The 18,290-nt window shown below is 45.1% G+C and overlaps 1 protein-coding gene across 1 annotated transcript; it reads left to right on the top strand.

The window, feature by feature from the left end:
* The first annotated feature begins 1,152 nt into the window (after positions 1 to 1,152).
* Positions 1,153 to 18,052, top strand: LOC136438668 (deleted in malignant brain tumors 1 protein-like). The gene is given in 21 exon segments (XM_066433582.1): positions 1,153 to 1,231; positions 2,211 to 2,531; positions 2,867 to 3,184; positions 3,538 to 3,843; positions 4,198 to 4,515; positions 4,891 to 5,199; positions 5,554 to 5,871; positions 6,233 to 6,541; positions 6,902 to 7,211; positions 7,576 to 7,892; positions 8,297 to 8,614; positions 9,020 to 9,325; positions 9,710 to 10,018; positions 10,383 to 10,703; positions 11,032 to 11,343; positions 11,696 to 12,004; positions 12,374 to 12,676; positions 15,138 to 15,260; positions 15,694 to 15,816; positions 16,227 to 16,307; positions 17,847 to 18,052. Coding segments are annotated over 21 exon segments (5,616 nt in total).
* The last annotated feature ends 238 nt before the right edge of the window (positions 18,053 to 18,290 follow it).

Raw genomic sequence — 18,290 nt, 5'->3', positions numbered from 1 at the left:
GACCAAGAAGAAAGTTCGTTGAGGTCGTTCTGTAGCTGGGATGTTTGGGAGAGAAGTCTGGATTCAATGAGGTTTAGGTCGTCGACAAAGGCCCATGTGGGAGACTGTATACTGTCAGTTGAGCTGTTTGTGTGGGCAATGAACACGATAGGACCAAGTTTAGTGCCCTGCGCTAGTCCACACGAGAGTTCTTTTGTCTGGGACAAAACTCCGTGGTATCTCGTCTTCTGGCTGCGTCCCGAGTGAAAGTTGGCAAGCCACGGAATGAGTTCGGGTCTGACGCCCATCTCAAGCAGATGTTTCATCGCCCTAGTGTGGTTGACAAGGTCGAAAGCCTTGCTGTAGTCAGTAAGAACCCATGTGCTACAAGTCCCTAGTTTATCCGCAGTCTTGTAGAGATGGTTGGCGAGGCTAACGAGACTGTGTGGTTGACCGGCCTCTCAGGCATCCAAACTGGTCTGTAGAAATGTTCTTCTCTATGTCCAGTAGGACCCATGACGCAACGAAGCCCTCGCAGACTTTGGCTATGAGTGACGTCAGTGAGACAGGGCGGAGATGACTAAAGTTCGGTGGGGAGGTCTTTGGTAAAGGCACCACAATAGGCTCTTTCCCTTCCCGTGGGACGAAACCTTCTCGCAAGGAAGTGTTGAGGATGTCAGCTATAGGTGTGCTTAGCTCGTAAGCAAACTCTTTTAGCACCCTGCCACTGATTCCATCCGGGCCTGGAGCCTTCGTAGTTTTCACTTCCAGCAGTTTCTGACACAGCTGCCACGGCTGGACCATCGGCGGTGGCCTAGCTGGGAGAAACGCTGGTAGCTCCGACAGGTTCAGTGGTGGTAAGGATGTTGTGATGTTGGTGAGGGTGTCGTTGATTTTGTCCGCTATGCCTTGATGATCGTCTGGGTCTGCTCCCTCTACACGGACTGTCATCTCCTTCCTTTGGCTGCCTGTTAGAACATTCAGCTCCTTGAACCAAGCTCTCGGGTTTTCCCTTTTCAGCTTTAAATATGGTATTTATCAAAGTTTATGCTATCATATAAGGATTGCTTTTTGGAAAATTGTATCTTTTACCCAAAATCTAAGACATTATTTATCCAATGGCTAGATTTTATCTCATGTGTGCTTCAGATTGTGAGAAAAAAAAAAGCCGGAATGGACATGCAAACTTCACTGGTCTGGAGGATGATGGTCGTGACGCTGATGCTACTGGAAAGAGCACATACATCTGACCGTAAGTCTATTTTCCCAAAACATCCTTCAACGTGACGAAAATGAACGCCATGTCTATATTTGTTTCATATAGACGGCAATCTAGGATTTATACTGATGTTCAAGTGCATTTTTTATTTTTCTACTGGATTTTAATTTTTTTTTTTCGCCCGTGCGCTTTAGGTCTTGTGTCTCCAGAGCTAGAGGATGCCATCCATAAAATTAACTTGGTGTAACCTTACTGCTCTTCCACAGTTTATGTATGTTTTCTTTACCATGAATGATATGATAACGTAGCTATAACTCAAGATGAGGTTGATGAATTATCATGATTTTTGGCATGTACATAGCTGAAGTGATTAATGCTGAGAATAATTGAATGGTGATTACGCAGATCAGTATGTAACTTGTATAATTCGTGAGGAAATACTAAAAACCCGTCGCGTTCCATGATAAGACATATGACATTTGTAACAAGGGAATGTTGATTGATAAAATATTGCAATTTGCATGATAAAAGAGAAACTAAATTTCCATAATGGTAGATGAAGACAATTTCATACTTTTGGCATTTGGACGTTATATGAAGATGAGCATCGTTGAATATAAATTGAGGAAAAAATTACACCCTTTGCATAATCCAGAATAAAATGATAGAATAGCCTTCTTTGTTAAGATATGATTGTCATGCCTTAAACAATCCCATGTATTTAATATCTCGTTAGCATTACACACATATAATCACTAAATTTCACACACACACAAACACACACACACACACACATACACACACACAAACAAACACAGATACATAAACACACAAACACATTCTCGGCCGCCAGCTTTTTCACTCACTCACTCACTCACTCACTCACTCACTCACTCACTCACTCACTCACTCACAATCACAGATTAACACACGCACACACTAAGCGTCATTCCACTCGCTTACATATTAACCGGCACTCACTGACTCACTAAACTAACTCTCTCGCCTCCAGCATCCATCCGACTCGTGGGCGGAAGTTCAGTCTACGAAGGCAGGGTTGAAGTGTACCATGACGGACAGTGGGGGACCGTCTGTGATGACGGCTTTGACCTGAATGACGCCGACGTGATGTGCCGTCAGTTGGGATACGGCTACGCTATAGAGGCCCTAGGGAAAGCAGCCTTTGGGGAGGGGTCCGGCAAGATCTGGCTGAGACAAGTGACCTGTAGGGGCTCCGAGACGGCCATACGTTATTGCAACCACAACGGATGGGGAACTCAAGACTGTGGGCACTGGGAGGACGCTGGCGTGGTCTGCGGTGAGTCTATATAGTGTTTAATTCAGATGATTTTCAACATAGGGAACCTTTGTATTTACCGACAAGTCAGTAAATACCTTGTGTCATCTCAAAGATAGCTATATAGATGAGTATTTTATGAATAAAGAACAACAACGAGTAATTACTTCTGACAGTTAAGTTCATGCACACGATATTTTAATACGGAAAGGATTCCCTTAGCAGTGCTAAAATCATCATGAAAATCTCTCCTCACTCTCACTCACTCACTCACAATCACAGATTGACATACATACTCACTAAGCGTCACTCACTCGCTTCTATATGAACCGGCGCTCACTGACTCACTAAACTAACTCTCTTGCCACCAGCATCCATCCGACTAGCAGGCGGGAGTGCACCCAACGAAGGCAGGGTTGAAGTGCACTATGATGGACAGTGGGGGACCGTCTGTGATGACGGCTTTGACCTGAACGACGCCAACGTGGTGTGCCGTCAGTTGGAGTACGGCGGCGCTACAGAGGCCCGAAAGTCAGCAGCCTTTGGGCAGGGATCCGGCAAGATCTGGCTGGACAACGTGGCCTGTAGGGGCTCCGAGACAACAATCGATAATTGCAGCCACAACGGATGGGGAACTCACAACTGTTCCCACTTTGATGACGCTGGGGTGGTCTGCGCTGGTGAGTCCAGTGTTTGATGCACATGATTTCTAACATAGGAAATCTTTGTACTTACCGACAGGTCAGTAAATACCCTTTGTCATCTCAAAGATAGCTATATAGATTAGTATTTTACAACTACAGAACTCCATCGAGCAATGACGTCTGCCAGTTTAGTTCATGTACACGATAATTTGACACGGAAAGGATTCCATGAGCAGTGCTTAAATCATCATGAAAATCTCTTCTCACTCACTCACTCACTCACTCACTCAATCACTCACTCACAATCACAGATTGACACACACTCCCTAAGCGTCACTCACTAGCTTATATACCGACCGGCACACACTGACTCACTAAACTAACTCTCTCGCCACCAGCATCCATACGACTCGTGGGCGGAAGTTCAGTCTACGAAGGCAGGGTTGAAGTGTACCATGCCGGACAGTGGGGGACCGTCTGTGATCACGACTTTGACCAGAATGACGCCGACGTGGTCTGCCGTCAGTTGGGGTACGGCAACGCTATAGAGGCCCTAGGGGAAGCAGCCTTTGGGCAGGGGTCCGGCGAGATCTGGCTGGACTACCTGGCCTGTGGGGGCTCCGAGACGGCCATCCGTCATTGCATCATCTACAGTTGGGGATCTCAATACTGTTATCACAACGAGGACGCTGGCGTGGTCTGCGGTGAGTCTAGTGTTTGATGCAGATGATTTTCAACATAGGGAACCTTTGTATTTACCGACAAGTCAGTAAATACCTTGTGTCATCTCAAAGATAGCTATATAGATTAGTATTTTACCAATAAAGAACTACAACGAGTAATTACTTCTGCCAGTTAAGTTCATGCACACGATATTTTAATACGGAAAGTATTCCCTTAGCAGTGCTAAAATCATCATGAAAATCTCTCCTCACTCTCACTCACTCACTCACTCACTCACAATCACAGATTGACACACATACTCACTAAGCGTCACTCACTCGCTTGTATATGAACCGGCGCTCACTGACTCACTAAACTAACTCTCTTGCCACCAGCATCCATCCGACTATCAGGCGGAAATACACTCTACGAAGGCAGGGTTGAAGTGCACTATGATGGACAGTGGGGGACCGTCTGTGATGACGGCTTTGACCTGAACGACGCCGACGTGGTGTGCCGTCAGTTGGGGTACGGCTACGCTACAGCAGCCCGAGGGGAAGGAGCCTTTGGAGAGGGGTCCGGCAAGATCTGGCTTGACGGCCTGGCCTGTAGGGGCTCCGAGACAACAATCGGTAATTGCAGCCACAACGGATGGGGAACTCACAACTGTTCCCACTTTGATGACGCTGGGGTGGTCTGCGCCGGTGAGTCTAGTGTTTGATGCACATGATTTCTAACATAGGAAATCTTTGTACTTACCGACAGGTCAGTAAATACCCTTTGTCATCTCAAAGATAGCTATATAGATTAGTATTTTACAACTACAGAACTCCATCGAGCAATGACGTCTGCCAGTTTAGTTCATGCACACGATAATTTGACACGGAAAGGATTCAATGAGCAGTGCTTAAATCATCATGAAAATCTCTCCTCACTCACTCACTCTCACTCACTCACTCACTCACTCTCTCACTCACTCACTTACTCACTTACAATCAGAGATTGACACACACTCAGATATCGTCACTCACTCGCTTATATATGAACCTGCACTCACTGACTTACTAAACTAACTCTCTCGCCTCCAGCATCCATCCGACTCGTGGGCGGAAGTTCAGTCTACGAAGGCAGGGTTGAAGTGTACCATGACGGACAGTGGGGGACCGTCTGTGATCACGACTTTGACCTGAATGACGCCGACGTGGTGTGCCGTCAGTTGGGGTACGGCAACGCTACAAAGGCCCTAGGGAAAGCAGCCTTTGGTGAGGGGTCCGGCAAGATCTGGCTGACCACCTTGTTCTGTTCGGGCTTCGAGAGATCAATCGCTTATTGCGATAGAGAACATTGGGGCCCCGCATCCAACTGTGATCACGACGAGGACGCTGGCGTGGTCTGCGGTGAGTCTAGTGTTTGATTCAGATGGTTTCCGACATGGGGAACCTTTGTATTTACCGACAAGTCAGTAAATACCTTGTGTCATCTCAAAGATAGCTATATAGATGAGTATTTAACAAATAAAGAACTTCAACGAGTAATTACTTCTGCCAGTTAAGTTCATGCACACGATATTTTAATACGGAAAGGATTCCCTTAGCAGTGCTAAAATCATCATGAAAATCTCTCCTCACTCTCACTCACTCACTCACTCACTCACAATCACAGATTGACACACATACTCACTAAGCGTCACTCACTCGCTTGTATATGAACCGGCACTCACTGACTCACTAAACTAACTCTCTTGCCACCAGCATACATCCGACTAGCAGGCGGGAGTACACCCAACGAAGGCAGGGTTGAAGTGTACTATGATGGACAGTGGGGGACCGTCTGTGATGTTCAATTTGACCTGAATGACGCCGACGTGGTGTGCCGTCAGTTGGGGTATAGCAGCGCTATAGAGGCCCTAAGGGAAGCAGCCTTTGGAAAGGGATCCGGCAAGATCTGGCTGGACAACGTGGCCTGTAGGGGCTCCGAGACAGACATCGCTGCTTGCAGCCACAACGGATGGGGAACTCACAACTGTTCTCACTTTGATGACGCTGGGGTGGTCTGCGCCGGTGAGTCTAGTGTTTGATGCAGATGATTTCCAACATAGGAAATCTTTGTACTTACCGTCAGGTCAGTAAATACCCTTTGTCATCTCAAAGATAGCTATATAGATTAGTATTTTACAACTACAGAACTCCAACGAGCAATGACGTCTGCCAGTTAAGTTCATGCACACGATAATTTGACACGGAAAGGATTCCATGAGCAGTGCTAAAATTATCCTGAAAATCTGTCCTCACTCACTCACTCTCACTCACTCACTCACTCACTCATTCACTCACAATCACAGATTAACACACACACTCACTGAGCGTCACTCACTCGCTTATATATGAACCGGCACTCACTGACTCACTAAACTAACTCTCTTGCCACCAGCATCCATCCGACTAGCAGGCGGGAGTACACCCAACGAAGGCAGGGTTGAAGTGCACTATGTTGGACAGTGGGGGACCGTCTGTGATCGAGGCTTTGACCTGAACGACGCCAACGTGGTGTGCCGTCAGTTGGGGTACGGCTACGCTACAGCAGCCCGAGGGGAAGGAGCCTTTGGAGAGGGGTCCGGCAAGATCTGGCTTGACGGCCTGGCCTGTAGGGGCTCCGAGACAACCATCGCTGCTTGTAGCCACCACAGATTGGGCTCAAACTGGTGTAGTCACCAGGAGGACGCTGGAGTTGTCTGCGCCGGTGAGTCTAGTATTTGATGCAGATGATTTCCAACATAGGGAACCTTTCTACTTACCGACATGTCAGTAAATACCTTGTGTCATCTCAAAGATAGCTATATAGATGAGTATTTTACAAATAAAGAACTACAACGAGTAATCACGTCTGCCAGTTTACTTCATGCACATGATATTTTGACACGGAAAGGATTATATGAGCAGTGCTTAAATCATCATGAAAATCTCTCCTCACTCTCAATCACTCACTCACTTACCCACTAACTTACAATCATTGATTGACACACACTCACTAAGCGTCACTCACTCGATTATAGATGAACCGGCACTCACTGACTCACTAAACTAACTCTCTTGCCACCAGCATCCATCCGACTCGTGGGCGGAAGTACACTCTACGAAGGCAGGGTTGAAGTGTACCATTCCGGACAGTGGGGGACCGTGTGTGATGACGAATTTGACCAGAATGACGCCAACGTGGTGTGCCGTCAGTTGGGGTATGGCAGCGCTGCAGCGGTCCGATGGTCAGCATTCTTTGGGCAGGGGTCCGGCCAGATCTGGCTGGACAACGTGGCCTGTAGGGGCTCCGAGACAACCATCCGTCATTGCAGCCACAGAGGATGGGGAACTCAAAACTGTGGGCACTGGGAGGACGCTGGCGTGGTCTGCGCCGGTGAGTCTAGTGTTTGATGCAGATGATTACTAACATAGGAAATCTTTCTACTTACCGACATGTCAGTAAATACCCTTTGTCATCTCAAAGATAGTTATATAGATTAGTATTTTACAAATGAAGAACTACATCGAGTAATCACGTCTGCCAGTTTAGTTCATGCACACGATATTTTGACACGGAAAGGATTCAATGAGCAGTGCTTAAATCATCATGGAAATCTCTCCTCATTCTCACTCACTCACTCACTCGCTCACTCAATCACTTACTTACTCACTCACAGTCACTGATTAACACACACTCAGTAAGCGTCACTTACTCGCTTATATATGAACCGGTAATCACTGACTCACTAAACTAACTCTCTCGCCTCCAGCACCCATCCGACTAGCAGGCGGAAGTACACTTAACGAAGGCAGGGTTGAAGTGTACCATTCCGGACAGTGGGGGACCGTGTGTGATGACGAATTTGACCTGAATGACGCCAACGTGGTGTGCCGTCAATTGGGGTATGGCAGCGCTGCAGCGGTCCGAGGGTCAGCATTCTTTGGGCAGGGGTCAGGCCCGATCTGGCTGGATGAAGTGTATTGTTTGGGCTCCGAGACAACCATCCGTCATTGCAGCAGCAGCGGATGGGGCTCACGCCAATGTAGTCACTGGCAGGACGCTGGCGTGGTCTGCAGTGAGTCTAGTGTTTCATGCCGATGATTTCTAACATAGGAAACCTTTTTACTTACCAACAAGTCAGTAAATACCCTGTGTCATATCAAAGATAGTTATATAGATTAGTATTTTACAAATAAAGAACTACAACGAGTAATTACTTCAGCCAGTTAAGTTCATGCACACGATATTTTGACACGGAAAGGATTCTATGAGCAGTGCTAAAATCATCATGAAAATCTCTCCTCACTCTCACTCACTCGCTCACTCACTCACTCACTCACTCACTCTCTCACTCACTCACTCACTCACTCACTCACTCACCTACAATCAGAGATTGACACACATTCACTAAGCGTCACTCACTCGCTTATATATGAACCGGCACTCACTGACTTACTAAACTAACTCTCTCGTCACCAGCATCAATCCGACTAGCAGGTGGAAGTTCACTCTTCGAAGGCAGGGTTGAAGTGCACCATGACGGACAATGGGGGACCGTGTGTTCTGACGGGTTTGGCCCGAACGACGCCAACGTGGTGTGCCGTCAGTTGGGGTACAACGGCTCTATAGAGGATAAAGAGTTCCGAGGGTCAGCATTCTTTGGGCCTGGGTCCGGCCATATCTGGCTGGATGAAGTGGCCTGTGGGGGCTCCGAGACAAACATCGCTGATTGCAGGCACAACGGATGGGGCTCAACCGACTGTACACACGAGTATGACGTTGGCGTGGTCTGCGCCGGTGAGTCTAGTGTTTGATGCAGATGATTTCCAACATAGGAAACCTTTGTACTTACCTACAAGTCAGTAAATACCCTGTGTCATCTCAAATATAGCTATATAGATTAGCATTTTATAAAATAAAGAACTTCAACGCGTAATTAAGTCTGCCAGTTAAGTTCATGCACACGATATTTTGACACGGAAAGGATGCCATGAGCAGTGCTAAAATCATCATGAAAATATCTCCTCACTGTCACTCACTCACTCACTCACTCAGTCACTCACTCACTCACTCACTCACTGACTCACTCACTCACTCACTAACTTTCAATCAGAGATTGACACACACTCAATAAGCGTCACTCACTCGATTATAGATGAACCGGCACTCACTGACTCACTAAACTAACTCTCTCGCCACCAGCATCCATCCGACTAGCAGGCGGAAATACAAGCTACGAAGGCAGGGTTGAAGTGTACCATGGCGGACAGTGGGGGACCGTGTGTGATGTTGATTTTGACCAGAATGACTCCAACGTGGTGTGCCGTCAGTTGGGGTATGGCAGCGCTATAGAGGCCCGAGGGTCTGCAGCCTTTGGGCACGGATCCGGCCCGATCTGGCCGTACGGCCTGGCCTGTGGGGGTTACGAGACAACCATCGCTGCATGCCAGCACTACAGACGGGGCTGGGACTACTGTACCCACCAGGATGACGCTGGCGTGGTCTGCAGTGAGTCTTGTGTTTGATGCAGATTATTTCCAACATAGGAAACCTTTGTACTTACCAACAAGTCAGTAAATTACCTGTGTCATCTCAAAGATAGCTATATAGATGAGTATTTTACAAATAAAGAACTACAAGGAGTAGTCACGTCTGCCAGTTAAGTTCATGCACACGATATTTTGACACCGAAAGGATTCCATGAGCAGTGCTAAAATCATCATGAAAATCTCTCCTCACTCACTCTCACTCACTCACTCACTCACTCACTCACTCACTCACTCACTCACTCACTCACAATCATAGATTGACACGCACTCACTAAGCGTCACTCACTCGCTTATATATGAACCGACACTCACTGACTCACTAAACTAACTCTCTCGTCACCAGCATCCATCCGACTAGCCGGAGGATATGTACACCACGAAGGCAGGGTTGAAGTGTACCATGACGGACAATGGGGGACCGTGTGTGACAACGACTTTGACCTGAATGACGCCAACGTGGTGTGCCGTGAGTTTGGGTACGACGGCGCTACGGAGGCCCGACGGTCAGCATTCTTTGGGGAGGGGTCCGGCCCGATCTGGCTGGACGAAGTGGCCTGTAGGGGCTCCGAGACAACAATCGGTAATTGCAGCCACAGCGGATGGGGAACTCACAACTGTGAACACTGGGACGATGCTGGCGTGGTCTGCGCCGGTGAGTCTAGTGTTTGATGCAGATGATTTCCAACATAGGAAACCTTTCTACTTACCGATAAGTCAGTAAATACCCTTTGTCATCTCAAAGATTGCTATATAGATTAGTATTTTACAAATTAAGAACTCCAACGAGTAATTACGTCTGCCAGTTTAGTTCATGCACACGATATTTTGACACGGAAAGGATACCATGAGCAGTGCTAAAATCATCATGAAAATCACTCCTCACTCTCACCCACTTACTCACTCACTCACTCACTCACTCACTATCACAGATTGACACACACTCACTAAGCGTCACTCACTCGCTTATATATGAACCGTCACTCACTGACTCATTCAACTAACTTTCTCGCCACCAGCACCCATCCGACTAGCAGGCGGAAGTACACCCAACGAAGGCAGGGTTGAAGTGTACCATTCCGGACAATGGGGGACCGTCTGTGATAACAACTTTGACCAGAATGACGCCGACGTGATGTGCCGTCAGTTGGGGTACGGCAACGCTATAGAGGTCCGAAGGAGAGCAGCCTTTGGGCAGGGGTCCGGCAAGATCTGGCTGGACCACCTGGCCTGTAGGGGCTCCGAGACGGCCATCCGTCATTGCAGCCACAACGGATGGGGAACTCACTACTGTGAACACCGGGAGGACGCTGGCGTGGTCTGCAGTGAGTCTAGTGTTTGATGCAGATGATTTCTAACATAGGAAATCTTTCTACTTACCGACATGTCAGTAAATACCCTTTGTCATCTCAAAGATAGCTATATAGATGAGTATTTTACAAATAAAGAACTCAAACGAATAATTACGTCTGCCAGTTAAGTTCATGCACACGATATTTTGACACCGAAAGGATTCCATAAGCTAAAATCATCATGAAAATCTCTCCTCACTGTCACTCACTCACTCTCTCACTCACAATATCAGATTGACACACATACTCACTTAGCGTCACTCACTCGCTTATAGACGAACCGGCACTCACTGACTCACAAAACTAACTCTCTTGCCACCAGCATCCATCCGACTAGCAGGCGGAAATACATTCTACGAAGGCAGGGTTGAAGTGCACTATGATGGACAGTGGGGGACCGTCTGTGATGACGGCTTTGACCTGAACGACGCCAACGTGGTGTGCCGTCAGTTGGGGTACGGCTACGCTACAGCAGCCCGAGGGGAAGGAGCCTTTGGAGAGGGGTCCGGCAAGATCTGGCTTGACGGCCTGGCCTGTAGGGGCTCCGAGACAACCATCGGTAATTGCAGCCACAGCGGATGGGGCTCACGCCAATGTAGTCACTGGCAGGACGCTGGCGTGGTCTGCAGTGAGTCTAGTGTTTGATGCAGATGGTTTCCAACATAGGGAACCTTTGTATTTACCAACAAGTCAGTAAATACCCTGTGTCATCTAAAAGATAGCTATATAGATTAGGATTTTACAAAAAAAGAACTCCAACGAGTAATCACGTCTGCCAGTTTAGTTCAAGCACACGAGATGTTGACACGGAAAGGATTCCATGAGCAGTCCTAAAATCATCATGAAAATCTATCCTCACTCTCACTCACTCACTCACTGACTCACTCACAATCAGAGATTGACACACACTCACTAAGCGTCACTCGCTTATAGATGAACCGTCACTCACTGACTCACTAAACTAACTCTCTCGCCTCCAGCATCCATCCGACTAGCAGGCGGAAGTACACTTAACGAAGGCAGGGTTGAAGTGTACCATTCCGGACAGTGGGGGACCGTGTGTGATCACGACTTTGACCTGAATGACGCCAACGTGGTGTGCCGTCAGTTGGGGTACGACGGCGCTACAGAGGTCCGAGGGTCAACAGACTTTGGGGAGGGGTCCGGCCCGATCTGGCTCCACAATGTGGCCTGTAGGGGCTCCGAGACAGCTATCGATTATTGCAGCCACAGCGGATGGGGAACTCACTACAGTGATCATAGGGAGGACGCTGGCGTGGTCTGCGCCGGTGAGTCTAGTGTTTGATGCAGATGATTCCCAACATAGGAAACCTTTCTACTTACCAACAAGTCAGTAAATACCCTTTGTCATCTCAAAGATAGCTATATAGATGAGTATTTTACAAATGAAGAACTCCAACAATTAATTACGTCTGCCAGTTTAGTTTATGCACACGATAATTTGACACCGAAAGGATTCCATGAGCAGTGCTGAATCATCATAAAAATCTCTCCTCACTGTCGCTCACTCATTCACTCACTCACTCAATAAATCACTCTCAATATCAGATTGACACACATACTCACTAAGCGTCACTCACTCGCTTATATATGAACCGGCACTAACTGACTCACTAAACTAACTCTCTCGCCACCAGCATCCATCCGACTTGTGGGAGGAAGTTCAGTTAACGAAGGCAGGGTTGAAGTGTTCTATTCCGGACAGTGGGGGACCGTTAGTGATGACTCCTTTGGCATGAATGCCGCCGACGTGGTGTGTCGTCAGTTGGGGTATGGCAGCGCTGCAGCGGCCCTAAGTTCAGCATCCTTTGGGCAGGGGTCCGGCCCGATCTGGGACGACGTGTATTGTTTGGGCTCCGAAACAACCATCGGTAATTGCAGCCACAGCGGATGGGGTTCACGCCAATTCAGTCACTCGGAGGACGCTGGCGTGGTCTGCAGTGAGTCTAGTGTTTGATGCAGATGATTTCTAACATAGGAAACCTTTGTACTTACCAACAAGTCAGTAAATACCCTGTGTCATCTCAAATATAGTAATATAGATTAGTATTTTACAAATAAAGAACTTCAACGACACGAAAAGGATTCCATGAGCAGTGCTAAAATCATTATGAAAGTCTAGAATCATCAGAAGTATATGACTAATTTTTCTCTTACAACATTTTGTGATCTCACATCTCACATTAAACGTTTTGTGTCAGACTATGAAAGAGAATAATGCAAGAAGCGGTTGACGAAGGTAGCCTCTACCAGGCTCCGCAGATTGCTGGAAAAATAATAGAAATCCGCCAAATAGAGTGAATAGTATGCTAAGGTCCCGAGTCAGCTACGGAGAAAGGGTCAAGTATGCCATAAGAGCGGCAAACTGTACCCCTACCCAGAATAACTCTTCTTGCATGTTTTTCTGTCTATTTGGCCCATTTTTACTCTTTTCAGCCACCTCTTGAGCCTGGTAGAGGATAAAATCATCCTTCAACGTGACTAAGACTACAGGACGAAAATGAATGCGACGTCCATATCTGTTTCATCATAGACGACAATGTATGGTTTATAATGTGTATTGATACACTACATGCATGGGACCACAGGAAGAATAGCTAGCACAGTATCGATGCTTTCATTTCAAGTCGGACATACCAAGCCACCACATGGTCAGCCAGCTAGGCTGTTATTAAGGTTTCTTTGGTTTCAAGTTTCTAGTGGGCATAACCATGTTTGAATTGGAGAAAAGGATTTCGAAAAGTTATCGCTGCCTTGACTTCCAAGTTGAAAATAGCCATTATTATGTGTGTATGTTTGTTTGTTGGGGGTAGGCTAAAGGGTATCGCTGTTTTGCCTTCCAAGTGGGACGTAACCATGTTTGTATGGGTGGGAGTTACGAAATGATAACGATGTTTAGCTTAGGTCATCTGTCAAGTTACGACACCAGGTGAGTTTCAAAATATTGACGTTTGCGTTTTCCATTTTGGAATCTTAAAGAAATTGTTGTCTACCTTTACTACTGGCTTCAGTGTATTTTCAAATATGTGTATGTCTGGTTTTCTGGTATTGAGAAGGACAATGTTCTAGCGGATAGCTACTGTTAAGGGCTAAGCGACGCGTAGCCAAAGTTGATGTGTCGACGTGCACCCAAAGTGGCAACGCACTAAAAGTAGGGGTGTGTGCGCACCTAAAGTAGGTCTGTGCAAACCTAAAGTAGGTGTTGCTAATTGTAGCTGTCGGCCACGGTACAAGTAGGGCATAAATATGTTAGACTTCGTTACAGATTACCTCCGGCTGTTTTCTTTTATCAATTTACCGTTTTCTTTCCATATGTTTTCCCCTATTGCTGGACGAGAAAGGTGTGTTTAGAAAACATCCGAAAAATATTAGATGTACATAGATAGATAACTGAGTTTTATAATTCAAATACTTCGCAGATGTCGCACTTGACAATGTCTGTTTCCTTTCTAACGCACAAACGCAAGCTAAAAATAGTTTAGAACACCGTGTTAAAATCTGGTTCCTCATTTCATAGGGTTGTTCTTCCTGCACTTGGTATGGAATTCTTTACATTTCGTACAAATTGGTTCCTGATGCAACCAGACATTTTGTAGGGACAATCATCGCAAGTTTCATTTCAAAAAGTAATTTCCAAAGCTAATTCTCTTGTCTTCGTACGGACATCGATGAATGTACGGCTGGCACTGACAACTACAGCGCCCAAGCCTCATGTTCCAACACAGCCGGTGGTTTTAACTGTGATTGTCACTCAGGCTACAGCGGTGACGGTTTCAATTGTACTGGTATGGAAGTCAACATTTTCTACTCGGCACTGATTGCATGTACAGCGCGTTACCAGATTTTGATGCAGGTTTTTTAGAAAGTGTTAGAGAAAGTTTTACAGACTACAAAGCAACTGTTTTAAGTTAAATTTTCATCTTTGACTCAGTTAAAGTTTAATCAAAACATAAAACTAAATTGTAGAACAATTTCTAATACCTAAATGATGAAAAATACTTCATTATTCAGGTACTAGAAATGGCACATGGTCCAGAGATATCTCAATGTCTTCTTACAGATATCGATGAATGTATGGATGGTACCAACAACTGCAGTTCCCAAGCATCATGTTCCAACACAGCCGGTGGTTTTAACTGTGATTGTAACTCAGGCTACAGCGGTGACGGTTTCAATTGCACTGGTATGGACGTGTACATTTCCTACTCGACACTCCTTGCATATACAGCGTGTTAACAGATTTTGATGCATTTTTTCCGATTGTAAAATAAAGTACCATAGACTATAAAACAACAGTTTGTTCAGTTTGGTTCAGTTAAAGGTAAATCAGACCATAGAACTAAATTCTAAAAAAATATTCTATTGCCTGAATTAAATTCTAATTCTCATGTGTTCCCACAGATATCGATGAATGTGCGACTGATACCGACAACTGTAGCGCCCAAGCCTCCTGTGCCAACACAGCCGGTGGTTTTAATTGTGTCTGTAACTCAGGTTACAGTGGCAACGGTGTCACCTGTACTGGTATGGAAGTGTCCTTTATCCTTTACCTTGGCCAGGTTATGTTTTCAGTTTCGTCTGTGGTAGACTGTCCGGCATGTATATGTATTAGTTTGTAAAGAGCTTAACCCGAGACGCTGTGAGTGGATTTTCATGACATTTAGTAGGTGTGTTGTTGTCAGGGAGACAGTATTGTAGCGAAATTCCTCTTGAGAACTCTTGTTCAGGAAATGCTATGGTCCTTATATTGGAGTGGTGGATAGCTTTTGTATGATTATTTTGCACGAAAGCTCCAAAAGTCATGCATTTACAATAAAAGTATACATTCACATCGTATCAGCCCTCAAATACAACGAAGACCACGCGTCATTACACCTTCAAAGATGAATTCATGCGGAAGATATCCATGTGGATAAATGAACATTACGCTGATACCACTTTGTTTACCGTTATTCAGATGAAGATGAGTGTGCAGAAAACATTGACAACTGTGCTGACAATGCTAACTGTACGAACATCCCCGGTTCCTTCAATTGCACGTGCCAACCTGGATACTTCGGAAATGGAACAGTCTGCACAGGTGAGAAAAGTGTTCAATATTTTGATACAACATTGCCGGGGAAGACATGCAATGTTTTGTAGAAGGCACCATGAAAGTTTCAAAAGTTGGGAACAGTTGAAAATGCATGTATTGTTATCATATTTGTATTTTCCCGTAAACCTGTGCTCATGCTGATGTCACTAAATATGATTATAGTCTGTACATGTTCTTTACATTGCGAACAAAAGGTTCGAGGTACAAAGGCGTGAAAACGATCATCATTGTGTTTGGTCTAATCCTTTGATTTTGACAGGCATTTATCTAAGACGCTGTGTTTCTGCAATAAGCAATAATCATCCTACCACCTATACAATTTCTTTCTAAAAATGGCTAAAATTATAATCACAAAATGGGAAGGTGTATCAGACAACACTTTTAATAACTCACAGAAATCGCAGTGACAACAGTAGCGACCACGTCCGAAAGCACAGCAGCTCCAACAACTCCGATCATTGCCACTACCGAGCCGCGTGAGTTAATAAATAACTTAAATGGTGTCTTTCTTTATGTAGATTTTGTATCTCGTTGGAGTGGAGAACTTTACCGTTATATACATTACATGTTTTAATTCATACTGAATAATGACGGCCAAAGTCGTAAGCACAGCAGCTCCAAAGACACCAACAACAGTGGTTGTTACTACTAACCCACGTGAGTTCACAAATAACGTATTTGGTATGAGTGGAGACTTTTACTATCATGCACAATGATATGTTTTATTGTAGACTTTAAAATGGCACTTGAAGCCCACAAGATAGACCGTATCAATCCAACAATTAATGTTATTTGTTTTATAGAGATTTTTTTTGTATTCTATAGCAAAACAGGTAAAGTTTGTATCTTGGCAAATAACGATGGAGAGGAATTTTAGGAGTGAATACAACGACAAGACTTCAACAGAGTACATCCAACTATCATCACAGTTGATAGCAGCGGTGAGTACGCAAAATAACCTTCTATGTTGTTTGTGTGTCCAGCATATCACATAACATCACATCACGTGCAACAACCTTTTAGTCTTATTGTACTTTCCCAATCTGTCTATATGTGATGATGGTAACGCTCTGAGAGGATGACCACCATGTCGATTGTACGTGTAATCTAATCTTCAAGCATAACTAACGGTTGTACAGACCGCGTCCAACTGGCAAAAGGAGTTTGGGTTGCAAGAAAAACTCCTTTTGCCAGTTGGATGCGGTCTTTGCAACCTTAAGATATGCTTGGAGGTTACGTGTAATCGACTCAAAAGCCTTATCATTGCACGACAATCGCGCCCAATATTGAATGCGTAATGAGATAATTTTGACTGGTGTGGTTTGAAAATAGGGTTAAATCAATAGAGTTTATAAATCAATAGAGTTTATCTAATTATCCTCTCGTTACCACTAGCTCCAAGGCATCTATTTTGGAATGCAAGGGTTCATCGAGATCATCATCTTTCGATTCGTGTGAGTACAGATGACATACTCTCATTTTACTTCTTGCATATTCTCTTATTGCAGATGCAATACCAATGGCTGATCGGTTTAACTGATTGACATTTCTACTGTCTATGCTTACTATAGGCACCTAGTACCATTTACCACTTCCATAACATTCTCGGTCTATTATCACGATTTGAGAACAGTTTTGAACATGCTATTTCGTGCATGTCTTAATTGCAATATGTCCGTATATTCTGTTATTGCTGATCCAATGTCAATAGCTCAGCGGCATGTACTTTGCTTTCATCGTATTTCATATCACTAAATGCTAACTCTTGGCACCTAGTACTTTTAATTACCACACCCATATCATTTTCGGGCTATTATCAGGAGTATAAAACACATTTAAACATGCTTTACTTGGATGGCAATGGCTTAACGGTATGCAGTCTATCATAGCCACCTTTTAGGACATGGACTTTTCGTATTGTCATCAGGTTTAACTACATTTCGAATGTGCCAAGCTTGCTATTTACGGAAGTAGCCACAGATAGGTCATTACATTTTCCTTGTCCTTTAGCCCAGGCAGTGTTCAAGCCAGATTTGGGGCTGTTTTCACCGTGGACGACTCTGAACCTGACAGCATCATCCTGGAAAAGGCGAAGGCGAGACTTCAAGAGGCAATAGATAATGGAACGTTTGACTTTACTCTTAATGTCACCAGCAGCAACAACCTGCAGCCGACAACACTCACTGAAGAAGGTAGGTATCGTTGGACGACCTGCGCATAACACACAACAGTACATGGTTACCTATATATTACCTTTTTAAAAAAAAGGATTATGTTTTCGGTGCCGTTTGTGTGTTTGTGGACGGCATAACTCGAGAAGTTATTGATGGATCCGTATGATATTTGGCAGTTGGGTATGGGTCGGTACAGCAAAAGTCAGGTTAGATAATGGGCCTCCTAGCTGTTTTATATTATAATAGTACTGCAGCGGAACATCCTCTTTTAACATCTCGTGTTCT

The sequence above is a fragment of the Branchiostoma lanceolatum genome, chromosome 7 (assembly GCF_035083965.1).
Source record: "Branchiostoma lanceolatum isolate klBraLanc5 chromosome 7, klBraLanc5.hap2, whole genome shotgun sequence".
Lineage (NCBI taxonomy): Eukaryota > Metazoa > Chordata > Leptocardii > Amphioxiformes > Branchiostomatidae > Branchiostoma > Branchiostoma lanceolatum.
This window is presented reverse-complemented; position numbering and strand designations above follow the sequence as displayed.